At 37.5% G+C, this 18,837-nt stretch overlaps 1 protein-coding gene across 7 annotated transcripts in view; it reads left to right on the forward strand.

Moving 5' to 3' along the window:
* Positions 1–18,837, forward strand: part of ZMYND11 (zinc finger MYND-type containing 11) — a 104,036-nt gene that overhangs the window by 35,761 nt on the left and 49,438 nt on the right. For 6 of the 7 annotated variants that reach the window (XM_057384091.1, XM_057384096.1, XM_057384094.1 and 3 more), the window contains exon 2: positions 8,227–8,361. The exons of the other annotated variant lie outside the window; for it this stretch is intronic. In XM_057384091.1, the coding sequence (XP_057240074.1) occupies positions 8,246–8,361 (116 nt within the window). In that variant the 5' untranslated portion in view covers positions 8,227–8,245. The remainder of the gene's footprint in view (positions 1–8,226; positions 8,362–18,837) is intronic. 7 annotated transcript variants of the gene reach the window in all.

An 18,837-nucleotide genomic window follows, 5' to 3' on the forward strand; every position in this document is an offset into this window, starting at 1 on the left:
GGGTGCAAACATTATTTTTGATAACTCCCCAGATAAACAGATCTAATGAGAACTCACTATTTTTCATGACAGAGGACAAGAAGTGTGTYGGATGATCTTTGTTACACCTTGTATGGGCCATGTATTATTTGGGGATGTGAAGTTAGTTGTGTTGGACAATTTTTGTATAGAAATTTCCTTTGGCCCTAGATGAGTAGTCTTCTCCGATGAACAGCTTAAAGTCTATTTAATATTAGTCTGTACATCATCATCTTGAAAATAAGAGGCTTTGTTACTATGGAAGCCAAACTTTATCTTGATGAGAAACTTGCATCACTTTGCAAGAACTGTATGTTTAAAGCAACTTACACTAGTGCAAACTCCATTGTGGAAACTGTTTAGTATAACTTAATTTCATTAATTAAGACTTAACCAAACCAAATTGGTTTTTTAAGTGGAATTATGTTCGTTCAGAAGTTGATAAATGCATTAACAGTGTGTGCATTGTCAGTGATCATACAGAATAGTTGAATAGAAAAGAATATTTCAGTTGTAAGAGTCCTACAGTAATTGTTTAGTCTAACTGCCTGACCTCTTCAGGACTGACCAAAAGTTAAAGCATGTTATTAAGGGCAAATGCCAAATACCTCTTAAGCACTTACAGTCTTGGGGCCTTAAACACTCTCTAGGAAGCCTGTTTGACCACCCTGTAGGTACAGAAATGCCTCCTAATGTTCAGTCTGAACCTTCTCAGCACTGCTTTAAAACATTATTTTCTCAGTAAAACAGAAACTTGTGTGGTTCTTAATGGTCCTATGTAACTGTAATTTTCTTCCTAGCTATAGAAACTAACTCTCTATGGGCTGAATACCAATTAAAAAGTTGAAATAGTAAGGAAAAACCTGCTTGTTTTAGAAGATCAGTATGGAACCTTGTCTTAAGACAGATCCATAGCAAAAATTATATTATGTGCTTCAGCTTACCTAGGCACAGCAGCRAGAGTAAAACATGACCATTACCAAAAAAATCAATTGAAGGAAGCTGGTGTAGCTACATTGCTAGTAACAGATTTGGCTCTTGGCTTTTAGTTCTTTGTACAATATTACTTTCTTTGGCAACTACATTCTTCTCTTTTCCAATCTTACATTGCTAGATAAAGTTTTATTCAGTGATTTCTGCCAGTCAGGAACAAAGGATAGTTTCCTTCCAAATGTTTAGGATGACATTTGCTATTGTCTGTGAAATTCCAGACTGCGATTGGCTGGAGGGGCAGCAGAATGCATTTTAGTCCTGTACATATATTTGTATTTGATAGCAAACCGTACCACTTTGACAGCCTTTGTTTGGTGTATATTGCAATTATTCTATCTTTCTCAGCACCTTGTATTGATGCTTCATTTCAGGTTTTGTTATACTCTCTTTACACTTATACTTTTTMGAAATTCTCTTTTGGGATGGCACCTCAACATTTGTGTCAAGTTCTCTCTAACAGGGTGAGTTAATTAAAGAAGAAAGTCCAAGTTTTGCTCCAAAATAAAAATAAAGAGTTCTACCATTTGTATACCGATGATTCAGAATGTCCGAGCTTAAAATTCAAGTGCTGTATGCCTTGTAGCCCCAGTGAAGGACACTTACTTAATCATTATGAATGGAATACAATACAAATGAAGTAAATGCTGTATTAGGGATTAAAATAGACCCTGCACATATGTGTAGTAAAAGTATTCTTGGGGCCCTTAATTCGGTAATGTCCTTGGCTCAGATTTCTACAGTGGCTCATTGCCATCTTGAAATGGCACAAGGTAAAAGCAAAAGCTTTCATGTATTCTGTGTGCGGGAGTTGGAAAAAATATTAAACTGCAGAGAGAAAGAAGCAAAACACTACAGTTTTGTATTCATGCAGTCCTGTTTTGTGTCTGTACTGCGCTTCAGGGGGCTATGCAAAACATCACTCAAAAAGTTGTGTGACATCAAGGTTACAAACCTCGCGGCTGGGAAATGCAAAAGGTGGAGCTGCACAGAACTGCAGGGGTATTGTACTTGCACATGGGAAATATTTAGGATAATTATGTTAATAAACTTCTCTCTTTTGAATAGACTGTGTAGACCTTAGCCTAACAGTGAAATGAAAAGATTTTCATTAAAATGACATGCATTCAGCATCCAAAAATATGTATTTTAATAACTTCCAAAATGACAGCATTACAGCCTGAACTAATCTCTTAGTTTAAAAAAAAAACTGAAGCATTCAGTAACTTTTATTAATTTGTAGTCTAATTTTCTGAGTTTAGTTTAATTAACAAAGAAATTTTGCCTGTTTCAGCCACAAGCTTTTGTTACGTCTTTCAGCTTCACTAAGATCACTCAAGACATGCCTAAGTTTTTCATTGTGAGGATGTGGCAGTCAGACAGCAGTTGAAAGTTTACTCCAAAACCCTGGAAAGTCAGCTGAAAGGCATTTGTTGATTTTAGTGGATTGGGATTAAATCCAGAATAAATATCTGATATACCAAACCACTTGCTTATTCTTCAACTTTTGAAAATTACTTTGCATGCAAAATCTTTATTTCTGATAACTTTCACTCTTACAAAGGAGAGTCTCCTGCTACCAGGTACCCAGCTTGGTTATGTCTGTAATTTTGCACGCTCATGAAGACAAGTAAATGGTGAGCAAAATAAGGGATTACTCCTGCCAAAAGCTTGGTCCTCACCCTAGCAGCTTCTCCCCRTATTTTTGAATCACAAGCTATGGAAGGCAGACAGGAAATTAAACCTTCTCTGCATGGCCTATGCGGCTGATCAGTCAAGACATTTTCACCTGTACCTTTTTTATGTAAAAATAATTACCACTTTTAATCACAATTGTAGGAGGGGAACACGAAGAGTTCACACTCCCACTAAACTGATGATGAAAGATGTGTTTTAACAGCAGTTTAAATTGTAAACTGAATTTTAGGCTTGCAGAAGTTCACAGTGCAATGAAGACTATGTATAGAGTCCAGGAACCCAAACTCTGCATCAACTTGCAAAACTGGATTCTAATAGTAGATTCCTATTTAGTACAAGAACAAAGCTGGACATTTGGAACTCTTTATACTGCTGATATATACAGTTTTATGCTTACTATAAAAAGTTACACTTTAAGACACACTAGACCCCATATTATAAAGTACGTACAAATATGAAACCAAGTCTGTGTTTAAGTTCCCAAATCACCCAAACTCAGCATGAATGCCACAAAAATTAGGACTGAGCTTAGCTTCTTCCTCCTGTTGAGCCTAAAATCTTTTCACCCGGTATTGTGGAAGAAACAACAGCAAGTTCCAGGGCTGGGAGGCCGAAAGGCAGCAACCAGCAGCTGAGCAGTAGCAAGGATCAACTCCTTACACCTCTTTCCATTGCAGTTCAGTGCATATGGAATCTGAGYCAAATGGTGGCTGATAGCAGGGATGGAGTTTAACCTGTTTGACTTTGCACTGKAAGGGACGAGCACCACAGGTAGCCTCATTTACAGTGAAGTACAAATACAAGGTTTAGCAAGCTACTACTTGTCAGCTCTTAATTAACAGCTCCYACCAGAGCAGCAGCACCCAACTGCAACACCGTCTGCTGCAGTGCAAAGTCCAATTCATTAGTTAAGTTTTCAGAAGCATCGTATTTTGCTTGGACAATGGTATTTAACAGTTAACRCATGGCAAGAGTTGACCACCTTGGAGTTTTTTCAGTGTGTTGAATTTCTAGCTAAACTTAGTACCTGATAGGATCTCTAAATTGGATGCAAGSAGCAGGTCAGGAGGTTCCTTGGGTTAAATTCCTTGATGTGCTGCAAGGTGATTTTTGTTTATTTTGACTTGCAGTTCAGATTTCCATTTCCACTGCTGTTGCAGCAGACAGCTGTGCAGCATTCCCTTCAGCCAAGTGTGTGCTAATGACTGGTAGCCTTGTTGTTTTGACAGTGTCCGCCTTGCCACCGCCGTGACACTGCTGTGACACTGCTGTGACACTGCTGCCGCGTGGCACTGAGGCTGCACTGGGGGCTTGGGGAAGATAAGGCGTGCTGTGTGCGTTATCTCGTGTCTTCACAAAATAAAGCACTGGTTGTTGAGCCTGCCTGTGAGAAGTGTGGGTAGCATTTGGCTCTCGAGGAAAGCTGTGTGCAGTAAAGTGGTGTGCTTTTCAAGGTGTGCTTAGAAYGTTAAAGAGGGATTCGAAATATATAACACAGTAAAACTATACTCAGAGTGCACTGAGGAAAAGTTAGAGCGTTGAAAATTGAGAAAATAAACTATGTGCTTTGGGCTCTGTGTGAGTGAGGGTGTGATGGATGTGTGCAAGCAGGTGCATCAGCTGCACAAAGCTTTCTCTGTTAGGAGGGTGTTTCTTACATTCTACAGGTCTCATGGATACCTACAGAACTTAGGGCAAATCCTGCTGATATAATTTCCTAAATTTTCAGTCGCCTGTGTTTGTCAGCATTTCTCTGAGAAGATGTGTCCTACCTAAACACGCAAACAAAATATGACAGAAATGTCACAGAGCAAATAATTTTGTATGGACAAGGGATGCCGTAGCTAAATGAGCATGGTGCCCAGCAAATCATACAAAGGACATGAATATTTACTTCAYCTTTTAATTTTTCTTTCCAGGATTTTTAAATGAATGCTATAACACAAGAGGAAGATAACATTTTCAAGCATTTATATGAAAATCTACATTTCAGTATTGTGGCTTTAAAGATTCTCTGGACATCAAATTCTTTAAAACACTCCATGGGCGAATCAGTCTCTTTCCTTTAACCTCCGAGCCATAGATTTTTACACATACTCGCACATGTTTATGCTTGTTCTCTCCTCTGTGTGTGTGAACCCACACATAAGCAAATAATCAGGAGTGATATATACAGGATAATCTAATATGTCTTCCCTTAAAATTTAAACTATTATTTGCATGAAAAGGTTGTGCCTGTGGAAGCACTGGGAGGATTTTCTGTTGCTTGGAAGTAGCACTACAAAGCATTGTAACAGTTGGATAAAATTTACTTTTTAAGATTTTGTAATAATATAGAAAACTGCTTATAGTTTTGCAAGAGTGCAGGAAGTAGACTTGTGTGKTTAGTTTTACTATAGAGGATGAGTGACTACGATGAACAGCAAGAAATATGCCACAACCTTTTAATCTTTTTCTGTAATGCAGMAAGACTCTATATTTTTTCCTACACCATGCATTTAAAAGATTAAAATAACACTAAAGTAGTCTGGGCTTTTGGAAAAAAAAAAAAAACCCAAAACAACCCTATGTTAGTATTTTTGGCAGTATAGTGTGTAAGAACTGCTATTTCAGTGGTGGAGTGTCAACTCTTGAGTTTWACGGAAGTGCCCTTAAATAGTAAACCAAAGTTAGGAATGTGAAATGTGTATTCTTTGAAGGCAGAACACTTGCTAAAATTGTGTCTTAAAAAAAAAGGAGAAAAGAAAAAAAAAAAAAAAAAAAAAAAAGAAACGGAACAGGTGTGATTGCTGTGTCCCAGGTGTGTCCGTACTGTGTTAATTCCAGACAAGCAGAGGGGAAGAACCGTGGCCATGCCCGTGTGGGCAGCAGTGGGAACAGGGCTCAGCCAGCAGGGAGCCTGTGTTTTGTTGGTGACTTGACCCCCCACACCAGCTTTGTTTTGGGGTAACTTCTGTCGCAGGGATGTGACATCCCTGTGGCGTTTGGGGCCGGGAGGGCTGAGGTGGCCATGGTGCAGGGCATGGCCTGTGCCTCACGGCAGCACAGCACGATGAGGATGGGGCAAGGGCTGCTCGGAGAGTTTGTTCTGCAGGCACACCCCAAAGTGAACGGTGATCCTGTAGGGTCTTTGCGGCTCTGCAGCCACAGGGCTTCAGGAACTCACGGTTATGGCTCTCCTTCACTCTCCCTCTCCCTGCCTCGAGTGTGGGCTGCTCTCCCGGCCCGGAGAGTAGGAATTCCTTATCCCCAAAGGCCAGCGTTCCCTGTGGCTGCACAGCAGGGCCGTGGGGCCACACACAAGCGGCAGGTGGCTTCCCCAGGACCCTGGGCTGGCGTAGTGCAGAGAAAACCCCGCTGTCCCCTGTGCCAGGCGCGCCGGGCGCGGCGCTCGCACGGTGGCCATATGCCAAGCTGCCAGAAACAGCGGCTGTTTCTGAAGGAGCTGGGATTCCTAAATAAACTGAGAACTGGTCTGTTCTTTCACACTGRTATCGGGGTCAAGAAGGACGAGGGTTTGCTCCTCACTTGGGGATGTGATGCTGTGCAAGAGACCCTGTGTCCGGCTTGCTGGCTGCCGTATCGTCTGACAGCTTTTGTAGCAGAGAGTTTGTAGAGAGCTGCAATAACAAGAATGATCTTTCAGCCAAATCTTGTGTTAGGAAAGAAGTTTTATGCTGAGGCAACAGGGCTGTAAATATTGTCCTTTTTTGTGTTAGGATTTTTTTGTACTTTATWGGTGTATTTCTCTTAAAAATTAAATTTTACAAATAGTTCCTCTTACAAATTAGCAGGGTTTTTTAAAACTTGCAGTGACCTCATGTTCTGTGAAAAGCATACAGAGGAGCTTACAGGRATGCAATGTCTTTTCCTGCTATTCCCAACAGAGACTTTCTTTCTCTGAATCATTCTCAGGCGATGCTATCTACTGCTGTCACTCTTAACTGTGTGTCTGTCACATTCCCTCTTATCCTTCCTTCAAAACTGTATTCTTGGCCTTTTTTTTTTTCTGGGACATCCATCTAGTTGCCCTTGCTTTAAACCCAGTGGGAGGAGATTTCTAAAGCAGAAAGGTGGGATCGATCTGTGACCACTCCACATCTTCTTGTGTTCTGCCCTTCCCTGGTATCTCCTGCAGCCAGCAATGCCTCATGGACCTGGGCCTGTACATACTGCTTCACATCATCTTTTTTTTTCCTTATATTTTTTATTTAAATGGGCTACAAAACATAAAGTTTAATGGTGTTGTGAATCATTTCTTATCCTTAATAATGGAATGTTGTTATTCTTTTCATTGCACTGTAAAGTGAGTGAGCTTTGCTGAATGGTCCCAGATCCAAAACTTGAGAGCCCTCTTTGACGAGTACCTGTAGGTCCCATGGACTTAAAAATTACGCTCCTGCAGCCAATAGAATACTCAAATATGTTTCATTTTTCTGAATTTGAGAGCAGGGACACTTTTAGTACTTAAATTCCCATCTTTAACATTGCACAGATGGTGAAATGTTTTTGCATTTTTTATATTATTTTGGGTTACTGAAGTTAATATTCTGCTAGCTACAAATATCTGCGTGCATACCACAGAGTTCATTCTGAGGACAGAGCTCTAAAATAAATTATAGACCTTGGTACCACTCATAAATCAGTCATTTTTTTCATTGAGAAAGTGGTGGCAATGGAAGAAAGTTATTTAGTGATCAAAATGCATCGTTAAGCTTTTAAAAAGGGATTCGGTGCCTGTAGTGGAGCTGTAGGCGATTTATGGCTTATCTGTACTCATTGCCTCCAGCTTTTGGAAAATTTGTAAACAAAGCCAGATGCTCATTATGTTCCTGTTCAGGGTTGGTTAGATGGGTAAATGCCATCAGAAGCACTTTGGTCCTGTTGGGTTTTAGCATGTTACAGAAAATGGAACTGCTCCAAAATATTTTTTTAAATACTTACCGTCCATGAGAATATASTTGTTTCTCCTCATAGAGTGGACTCTTTTAAAATAGCTGCAAATGATAAGAACATGAAGGTAATACTCGAGGAGCTGTGTGGTATGGTAAACTGTGGGTCCAGCTTTTTCTCTGTCAGATTTTGTGCTTATGGCATACGATGCCATCAAGTACCACTCGCCCTTTTTTAAGGGCTTCAGSCAATGCCGAAGGCTGTGGCAGCTTCAGGCTGGGATAGTTTTGCATTTTTCCCAAAGATAGGGAACTTATACACGAACTAAGTGACTTTTCATAACCAGTTTCATAAGCGGAGTCATTTGCTATTGATTTCATGTTTTTCACTGCATGCCTTYGGTCTTTATAGATTATGTGATGTAAAAGGAGTTCTTGCAAACTACTTTTTTCGCTTTTTACTGGTCTTTAGGCACTTGAAACCATGTTGTTGTATACAAATTGAATGGCTATGCGTCAGTAAATTTTCCTTGTAATCATRTTTATTGCAATATAATCTTCATGTAATTTATTTCATAATTCTTGATTAACTTTTTGGTGTATTTTTTTTTTAATTTATTGGCTGCAGCTGACCAGGTAAACAGGTCATGGCACGCCTAACGAAGAGACGGCAGGCAGATACAAAGGCTATCCAGCATCTTTGGGCAGCTATAGAAATAATCCGGAACCAGAAGCAAATTGCTAACATTGACCGTATCACAAAGTAAGTGACCTCTTCCAAAAAAAATTCTTGGYGAGGGGGAAGGTTGATGCTGCTAAAAGTCCTTGGAGACAGAGACAGTAAACGTTGTGAAAGACTGTGAAACAGTTACATACACTTCTGTGTTACTAATTATTTAATTATTCAAACAACCAAATTTACCAGACTTAGCACCTGAAGCTCYTAAAGTGAGGTTGAATTCATTGAATTGAGATCTTACGCTGTATTTGTTTTGCATAAGCATCTTCAGGAAATATGCTAACATTTCTAGTACTTTAACTGAATTTCACATTTTGGAGTTATAGCTTGGTCAAAATATAGGAAGTAGATAGAACAGTCAAGGATAAAAGGGCAATAGAATTTATAAATAATCTATATCTCTAGAAAAATGTGATAGGCTGGTGTAGGACTCTTTTCCAGAAGGCGGAGAGAAATATGAAGTGTTAGGCTGYTCAAACAAATAAGAAGCCATCTTTGCTGARRTGTGCATGAGATACTGTTAAAGAAGACATGAGATGATTACCATCTGTGATTAATGCTGTTAAAATATTCTTTATTATGTGCTGTACACACAAAGRAATGTATATTCTTTGTTCTGTGAAGCTTACAATGTGTAGAAAGGTCTACAATATAACTTGTAGCAGGCAGTGTAATAAAAACAGAGGGCTTTGTCCCTCTCCCTGCTTTGTCTGCATTTCCAGGCCGACATGTGCGTCACATTTGTCAAAGTAATCAATATKAATAATTTAAAAGAACTAAAGTAACCAGTTGGCAACTCTTCAGTTGCCAGAACCAATGTGAGCTGATAATGAGGCCAGAGACCACTAAGGGGGAGAATTATAAACAGTGCAGGTGACTAACGAAGTGAAAATCATTATAATGTGGTCCATGACAGGGTCCACTGACAGTCTGGAAGTTCTGGGGTGGAAGTGACAGGCAGAATTGGCTTCATAAGTGGAAGAAGTGTAACAGTTCAGTTTCTCCAAACATAATGAACAATGAACTGAAGAAACATGATGTCCCAAATGAATGAATGTGTTATCTGGCTTCTTCAAGAAGAAAAATAGACCATCAAACTGAAATGCACCTTTCCAGAGAGAGGGAGTTCAAGGAGGGCTTGAGAAGGATATTGTATTTTAGGGAATTTCACTTTTGAGGTTGCAGTGGAGTTTTAGAATGCATTAAAGCATATATATATTTTCATCATGTCTCCAAGGAGACAAGTGGTAAACCAATGCCATATACTTTCCATTTTAACATTTCAAATTACTTGCTCTAGGCTACATATTAGCTGAGTTTGTTAGCTGTTTGTGCTCTGTTTAGATGTAATATAGRGAGACAGGCATGTCTAGCTGGGAATTCATCCCACTCTTATGAGAGATGCCTAGTTTAAGAAAGTGGGAATAACATTTAGCTGGGTAAAGTTAGGTCAGACAAATCATTACAAACAAGGTTGAGAAAACAAGTAATTAGATACTAGAAAAGAAGTACTGCTCTTGGTAACTGATGGGTAGTTTGATTTTTTTTTTAAAGTTTAGATCCAGATTGTATGACTCATTTCTAGTCAGAAGAAAAGTAAATGACTCAACAGAAATGCAAGAAGCCTTAGTAGTTTGAGAAAGATGTGCAAGGTGTTAGCAGCAAAGAGTAATCTAAAAAGTGCTTGGACATTGTAAATTCTCCCTATGCACATCAGTGACAAGAGTGATACACGCTGATCTAGTTTCTATTATGTGACATTCCTAAGGAGATAACTTTTGACAAGGAAATTATAAAGACCTTTGAATTGCTAGAGGTACTAGTGGTTGATGAAGAAACACAAATGACATAGTAAATGAGCRTGCATCATACAAAATGTTCAAAATAAAGTTCCAAAATTAGCATGGTATCAGAATATCTCTTCTGATGAAAACTGAACAGCTGATACATTCTTCCAGACTCAAAAATCATTTGGTCAGGTCAATTGCAATTCCTTAAAAGATCAATCAGCRTCTGGGCATCTAGACAAACACATGAATGCTAAGAATTATCAAAACCAGTGGTCAAAAGTGAAAATTATGAGCATATGTATGTAGTTGGAGCTAAAAGGAGGATTCTAATACTTGGATTAGTAACAGTTTTTAGCAGTCATAATACCTCTTGGGACTGACAGAGTGGCTTTGAATATTGCAAGTATTTGAAAGTAATGACAGTGACATTATGGAAACATGTCATATTCCTGAGTAAGTATACAGAAAAACAGCAAAAGAATATTTTTTTAATGAATTCATGTATAAGGTAAGTAACAGTTGTCCTATATATCATATGGTGGATGACAAATGGGTGCTTTCAGAGAACTTCATGCGTTGAAAAGATGACTCATGATTTGGTTTTTGAATGGATTTTCTTTTCTTCTGGTTTGAGCATTCATTTGCTGCTAGAGACAAGTTGTCCTGTATATTTTGTGACCTTTTAGTCCAAACAACTTTATAGCAAATCGCTATGAAGAATTCTTCCTTTCTTCATTAAGATGGTTTTCTACATTTAAGCAAATCTATTTGTTGGCTTTTCTCCTAATGCACAAATTTCAACATGGTTGTCACCCTCTTCTTTATACATTCTTGTTTATTTAATTTAATTTTTACTTTTCTTAGTTTTCTCATGCCAAGTAGAAGACACTGTACATCTYAAGGAACATTTACTTTTTATGACCAGGGAGGAAATGTTGCTAATATAAAAAAAGCACTCATTGTTTGTAGATTGTGAACTGTTTCAACTCAGTATGTAAAACAGACAAATTTATATAACACATGCAAGTATGCAAATGATTACCTGTGCACTTTAAGTATAATTGTTAGAAGATTACTTGGGTAAAGGAAAACTTCCAGAAGGTGCTGTCAATGGAAAGCACACAAGAAAAATCTACAGAACTAGGCACGCATTTTCTTTAGAGAACATAAGAGTAGGAGGATAGTGTAGGAGGAGCCAAGAGCACTAGAAGGTACTTCTGATATTATCAGGAAAAACCTATAAGGAAAGAGGCCCTTTAATTAAAAGTAGACTAGATCAAGYATGCTTTGCTTTTTAAATTGATGAGGGGGAAAGGCAAGAACAGAAAAATGCGTGATTAGAAGTGATTGAAAACTGTCGTACATCAAGGGAAGAGTCACTTGGAAAATTTGAATATGCAAGTTAGATCCTTTAAGAAATTAATTAGTAAGCTTTTTGAACTTTTGGCAATTTTTTTAGAAAATTCTTCGCATGTGGAGAAATAATGAAAGACAAGAAAGGTGTCTGGTTTGTAAAGAGCTAAAAGTGTGTGGCTGTAAAAGTGGCAAGAATATGACAGAGTTAATTGGAGTATTATATAAATACTTAAAAGCTTTGGTAGGGAAGAGACCACAGTGCACAGACTCAATGTCTCAGAAAAAAAACCCTCAACAAATCATCATATGAATGGGGTTATGCAATTTTTTTGACTCCCTGTGAGGGTACATTATAGTTAAAACRCACTTTTCATGGGTTGGAGAGAAGCATTCTTCAGTAACTTGGAAACTGAATGAAGGACTGAAAATCAATATTAATGAGAGGCAAGAGTGAAATGAATTTAAAGGAATTAGTACTTTGAAGGCAAACTACCTTTGGAGGAGGACTTTATATGTTTAARTTCCTATCTTTGTGCATAAGCTTCAGTATATTCAATGCATTGTTATTTAATGATAGAGTCACTCGAAGGCTGTGGTAGCATTTCTGTGAAGGTCTGGGAAATAAATATTCTCACCTGCCTTACACTATCACAATGTATCTCAAGTCAAACAACTGCAATGGTTTAAAATTTGACTACAAGAAATAGCTAATATTTCTAAACCATGACATTTCTTAATAACAAACTTACATTTCTAAGTGGTATTTATCAAGAAATATGACTTCTTTTTGCGTCTAGACTTGATATTGGGATAATTTGACCCTAATGTATCAATTATTTAGATGAGCATTATTGATATTAGTTATGCTGTAGGCACTAGGGAAGAAATGGCTTCCCATATCCTGTGAATTCTCTGTGAAGAGTGCAGCCTGACAAATTGTTCTTCCCTAAAAGTGTGTTAAAAATTATAACTGTGCTTTGACTTCCTGTTTTTCCCTCATTATCTTCCATCTGTTCTGGTTTTGGGGTAACCTCARGAATTGATTCTGTGGAATAAAATGCCTTAAAATACACTGGGAAAAAGGCATGCATRTTTAGATAGTAGGATAAATAATTGACATTCAGTTGCATAGCAGATTGGTAAGTATTTCTGTACAGACATGTTTTTAAAGTTCTCTTTTTTTGGCTATTCCAATCTTCCARTTCCTTTTATAGTGTTTTCTTTATAATTCCCTTACAGGTAATTGGACTCCTAGGATTTAATTAACTATTAATTAAATATATACCCCTTTTCTCACAAAGTGTTTGGTTTCCTCAGTRGCAATATATGAACATTTCATAATCTTTATGATTAGTTCATAGTTCATTAGCTATTAAGTTARTATTATTAACATACCCAGTTGGCAAATCTGGTATTCTAGACCTATTTTTGGCAGCTTTCAAGATTTTCTCATTGTAAACAGATAATTATTCTGGTKTCTAAACTATTCCATGAAGACTAATGTAAAGAACCAAAACATAATTCTTGTCTTCAGCACATCCTTCCTCATGATTTTTTCTCTCTCACTTTGTTATATTTAATGATTAATTAAGTTGATTAGCTTCCCTCTCTGTCTCTYATAAAGGCTGTATTTATACCATCTTTGTGTACCATGACAGGGAATGCCCTGGCACTCTGGAGTCGTTGGTGGGGCTACACCTCATTGCCTTTGGCTCTTGGCGTGTTTCTGTGGCCCTGACAGATTCTTTGTTTGTTTTAGATGTGTGTGTGGTTCTTCAGTTCTGAGCGCCAAAAATAACACAGCCCACAGCAATGCTATTCTTGAAACCTGAAGATAGAGACGCGATAGTTGGCCGTGGGGCTCGATGTRGAGGCAGCTGAGGACACACAGCGTGCTGGAACAGGGTTGGGTGCCCTTGGCAGAAGCAGCAGTGTTGGCATGGTTTACATTTGTGTTCTCTGTCAGGAGCAAATCAACCCCTTGGCCATGCTTTGCTTTTTCCCTGGAGGAAGGAGTTGTCTTTCTCAAGAATGGAGCCTGAGAATGAGTTCATTTGGGAATAAACACGAGAGTGGCCAGAGGACACAGCGTAGAGGTATCACAACTGTTGGAGGGGAGGAAACTGATGACCACTAGCTAAGATAAAACTGATAAGGCTATAACTTGACTCTTCATATTATTTTCAAATACAGTGATAACAAAACCATAAGTTTCATCAATCTGAAAGCTGTTTTACTCCATTGGTGATACAAGAAAATATTGTTTTTTCATTAATACGTACAATGACTTTCATCTTTTTTATTGGCTGCAAATATGATCTTGCAGTGCTAGGTCCCTAAATGGTCATAGTTGTTTTTCCCATATTTGTTCTGTGGACTCATTTATGTCCTATTGTAATTTAATGTAGGTGCAGCTAAGTCAGAACATCAAACAGAAATGAGCAGATCCCAAGCCAGTGAGGAGTAGACTCTTGTCARTCCCTTGTTAGCTCTGTGCAGACTGACATTAATCAGCATTGATGGGATAGCATGCCAGAAAAGAATTACTCAGTATGAAAGATTACTGTAAAATAATGAGATTTTCTGGTCCCACAGTTGAGATGGAGTCGCWAACAGTTGTAGATTGAGTATGTGACCCTCTCAGTTTGACATTTGGACCTAGGAGGGGGATTTCTTCTCCAAATATCAGTTTCTGGAATTTCTCTAGTCTGAGAAGAGCTGAAGCTCATATATCTGTTTTTGTTGCCTTAGTTCTTTTTCTGATCTCTTTCTGGGCTGTCTACTTTAGCAGAAAACAATTTATAGAAGCAGTGATTCAAGTGAAGTTGAGAATGAGCAATTTATTCTCAGGTACAGAATAAACACAACCGAGTACAAGTAAGAAAATGAGCAATTTGAATGGATAGSGAATAATCACACAAGTCTATAAATAAGGATATGTGATGCAGTGGCAAGAAAAAAATTTGGAAGAACAAGATCATTACCGAATTGCTTATTTGAAGCTTAGRACTTACTAGAAAAAAATAATCTGTTACTATTTATAGTACTCTTGATGAAAATCTAAATTTTCCTAGTATTCTGTRTGTTGCAACTAAATAGTCGCGTGTAAACAAAAATAGTAAGCCACAGGAAAGATTAGAAGAGCAGATGACTTTGGACTTATAACTAGATAATCCTGTTGTTAAACTTTGCACAAACWGAAGTGTTGAAGTACCTGATATTTCTTTGAAATAAAAGCTTAGATTTTTTTTTCTTCGTTGGTTTCTTTTCCTTTGTCAAGCTCTTCCCCTAAAATACCTTTTTGTTGCTGGAGAACAGGCTTATCTGAAAGCAACTGTTTGAARTAGAACATCCTCCTGTTATGAAGGAGAATGACTTGCAGTAGTGACTTGAATTCAGCTTTTACCAGACTTACTGGCTCCTTTTCCATACCTGTACATTATTTGTATGTTTTAAACGTGACTATTTGAAGCAAACAGTGTTATTAAAACCCTGGTCAGTATGATGAAGCTTTTTTTTTTTTTCCCATGCCATGCGGTGTGATAGAAATTCCTAATTATGCAAGGGTAAGCAAAATTGTGGAGTACAAGGTCCAATAATAAAAAGTGTGATACTTCCTCAGCAGTCCCTGTGGCTGCTTCCAGTGACAGCCTGGAGTGTTCACCTCTGAGAAAACTGACTTCAGTTTGGATTGGATTGGCAGAATTATAGATAATGTGCATTACAGAATACGAGCACAGAAACACATCACTGGCTGGTGACAGGGTAGAAAACTCTTGAGTTTTCAATACCTCCTTGTGTTTTCTGTTAGAGGTGAAGGCAAGGCACTTTTTTCTGTCTGGCTCCACTATGTCAATCTCCTTTTTATTTTCTTTTACTTTCCTTCTCTGTTTCCCAGGATAAACTTCAGTTACTTCTTTAAGCTCCAAACCAGTGTGGGATTCTTCTGTTTTCAAAAAACATTAAATAAAGAAAATTAATGTTAATAAATGAGTTTAGAATTAACATTAGAGTTAACATTAATAAATGAGTTTAGAGTTTTAAAGCTTGTAAATCCTTAGTCASAGATCATACTGCAGAAAACAAAAGTCTTCTCTGCTTTTTGAGCAATGCTTTGATTAATTTAGTTAAAAACCATTATATTAATAAMACAAAAACCAGTCTAAAACTGATAATTTGATTCCCTAACAAAATTTTTAGTACAAGTACTACTTTGGTTGTATATAAAAATTGTATTATGGGTGCATAATTAGCAGTTAGAAGCATAGCAGTACATTGCGTAGAAATATGCTGGACACCAAAATGCATTAGTCCTTTGACATGTTAATTTTTTATACTGATGGCTTCACACTGAGGTTAAATAATGGATTCAGGTTTAATTTTTTTTAATATTTTCAAAAGCTCTGTTTTATTCTATAAAGTAATGAACACTGAGAACCGCATATGTGCAGGAACATACAGGGGTTCTCACCAGCTATTGTRTCACAATGGATACACAGTTTTGCTACTAACTTTGTACTGAGACTGACCAATGGGGTAATATTCACCCAGCAGATAACAATTTTTAATATCCAGATTTTAAAAAAAGTTGAAAGAAAAGTAATAAACCATGCTCAACATTCATATTTTACAAAATTCTTAAGAAGGAATGACAGGTTGTGATTTAATTGCACAAGGAGTGTTCGCAATGGCGTAGGTTTTTTAAATTTCACCTGTGTTCCTTCTAAATAGAAATGTTCATCATAAATCTTTCACCTGTCTATTTAGAGGGTGTTTAATCTTAATGCTGTTTATGATTTTGCAACAATTTTTTTGTTTGGGTATTATTTCATTTTGATATTGCTGTCATTAATGGTCCATTTTAAGACCTGCTTTTAGACATTTTTGACTAAGGAGAGTGGAAACAGGGATTACAGGAAAAAATGTAAACTTTTCTTGAAAAATATTCTATAAAGAACCTAGCTGCATTTCCTCTGAGTAGTAGTGRAATTAAAATTTCTAAATTAGTAGATTTAGCTGAAGTATTATCTTGAGTTTATAATGTATATTTAATTACTCTTTTYCCCATCAAGCTCTTTTATTGCTACAGCTTATTTCTTCCATTTGTGTAACAACTCTTTTTAATCACATTAATTAAACCGGTTAAAGGAATACATAAAAAGAAGTCCGTGTGTATTAAATAATGTTATTTGTAATTTCTTAGGGATGATCTTTCCTTCAGTTTGTTACTGAGACATTGTCCCCTGTTGCTTCCTGCATTGCTGGGTCTGYTTTCCAGTGCTGGCTTTTCAAAGACTGATTCAGTGCCTGGTGTGGAAAATTCTTCACCAYGGGACTGACAGATTGCTCCAGCTTTGCTGTCTTTTTTTCCTGCTTTATGCAGAATACAATTGAAAGGATGCTGTAAATGGCTATGCTAACATTACACCTGTAAGGTTTAGCATAAATGACTATTTTGTGTAGGACTAGAGCTTGAGATGGAGATTTTTGTGTATTTATTTTGATCAGAAATAKTACTGCATGCCCTTCTTGTTCCTACAGTTCACTCTGCTCAGATGTGCTGGCTCAATAGGTGCTCAGATGTTCTGGTGAATTTTGCTTGATCAATTTTCCTTATCTAATAATTCTTCTCTTAGGAATGCTCTTACATGTATTGCTAGTGTGSCATTTTTCTTTTTCTGTCTCAAAGGTCAATGTTCTTCATTGATTCAGTAGGTGAAGTCATCTCTGAGCTGAGCATGAGWATGGTAAATAAAATGATTCATACTAACATCGCAAACACATTGTTATTAATAACAGCCATACTCCTTGATTGATGTTTGTCAATAAGTGTATACTCATTTAAAATTTCCTTTTTGGGTGATACTATAAAAGCTGTAATATTCAATGTTTAATACAACACCTGCAAACTATGAGCTCCAGAAGGAATATTGAGAAGGAAAGGGATGGAACTGATTTGAAAATCACTGTCCCCATTTTCATGTACTCCATACTTCTATTAATACTCATCTAGAAATTGTGTAAGTTTACACAGAAAAATAAATAAAAGGCTAACTTTATTTCTAATTATTAAAAGCAAACCAATTTTTATGYCATGACCATTGTTTTTTGCTCGAATCATAACATCTTTGTAATATTTGAAAGTGAAACTTCTAGCTTATGTTTGGTTTCTTTGCTGTAAATAAATGTGACTTTCTTTTAGAAGTAAGAGATAAAAATGAGTGGGACATGGCCATTTAACAGCTTGTTATCTGACCTGAAGYGCTCATCAAGGCTTTCTCTGTAATCAGTGGAGAGAGAATAATCTCCAAAGCACTACTCATACCATCTATTTTAGGCTGTGGTTTCATATTCCCATTCATATAAACAATATCATAACCAAGAGCAGCAGCCCTGCCCTGATGGCTTTTCCAGCCGTTGTGCTGTTCCCTAGATGGTAATAAGGTGAACATTTGTGTGACAGAGTGATGATTCTGAAACTCAGCTAGACTAAAAGTAATCTAACAAAAGAAGAAAAAAAACACACACAAAAAACCACCCCCAAAACCAGAAAGAAAAAGGTTTTGACCCAGATAAGAATGGAAATTAGATAGAAAGCTCTACAAAAACTGAATCATGAAAGCATTCAAATGTTTATTTTTTAAAAATGTTTTGAATTGAGATGCTCAGTACGAGCTGACTAAATATTTCATTTGCAAGGTATTAGCTAGGATGTGACATTGTGAGTCATGTAATACCTGTTTGTCTCTTCAGTGCATGCAGAGAAAGGATCTGGATGGAGCAGTGGCCCTGCAGATGCTCGAGCAATTGTGCCTGTGCAGGCAGTGCCCCCGAATGATTAGTGCTTGTTTGCCAGTCGTGCTCACTGCACACACTGGTGCATTACCAGCAGTGTCACGTGCAGGTTTTTAGGCTGGAAAAACGGGAGTAGAGCTCTTTTTTAGATAAGATCCTCCATAAGAAAGTGGTTGGGAGGTTTTTGTGGAWAAGGGTTAAATAGCTTAGTACCTAAATTGCTTGGCTTTCATGGTCACACTGGTGGGTTATGCAATCTAAAGTGTATAGGGAAGTTGTGTGAGTGGGAGTTTAAATTACTGAATCAGGGCGAGTTAACCTGAGTTAAGATTACTGTGCTTTTTAACAAAATGACCCGGGTGATCAACATTTGAGGTGCATGCATGGTGCTTGGGATAGATGTCTAAAGCACACGCAAAGATCACTCCTTAGCTTCCTTTTAACAGCTGCAGCACAAAGATCAGGCAGATCTGGCTTTAGCTGAACTGCTGGATCGCACCATTTCACTATCATGTTTATGCATTCTTTTTGTTTTACAAAAACACTGCATAAAATTAGA

This window comes from Malurus melanocephalus, unplaced genomic scaffold (genome assembly GCF_030028575.1).
Source record: "Malurus melanocephalus ecotype Western Australia unplaced genomic scaffold, MMel_1.1 scaffold_684, whole genome shotgun sequence".
NCBI lineage: Eukaryota > Metazoa > Chordata > Aves > Passeriformes > Maluridae > Malurus > Malurus melanocephalus.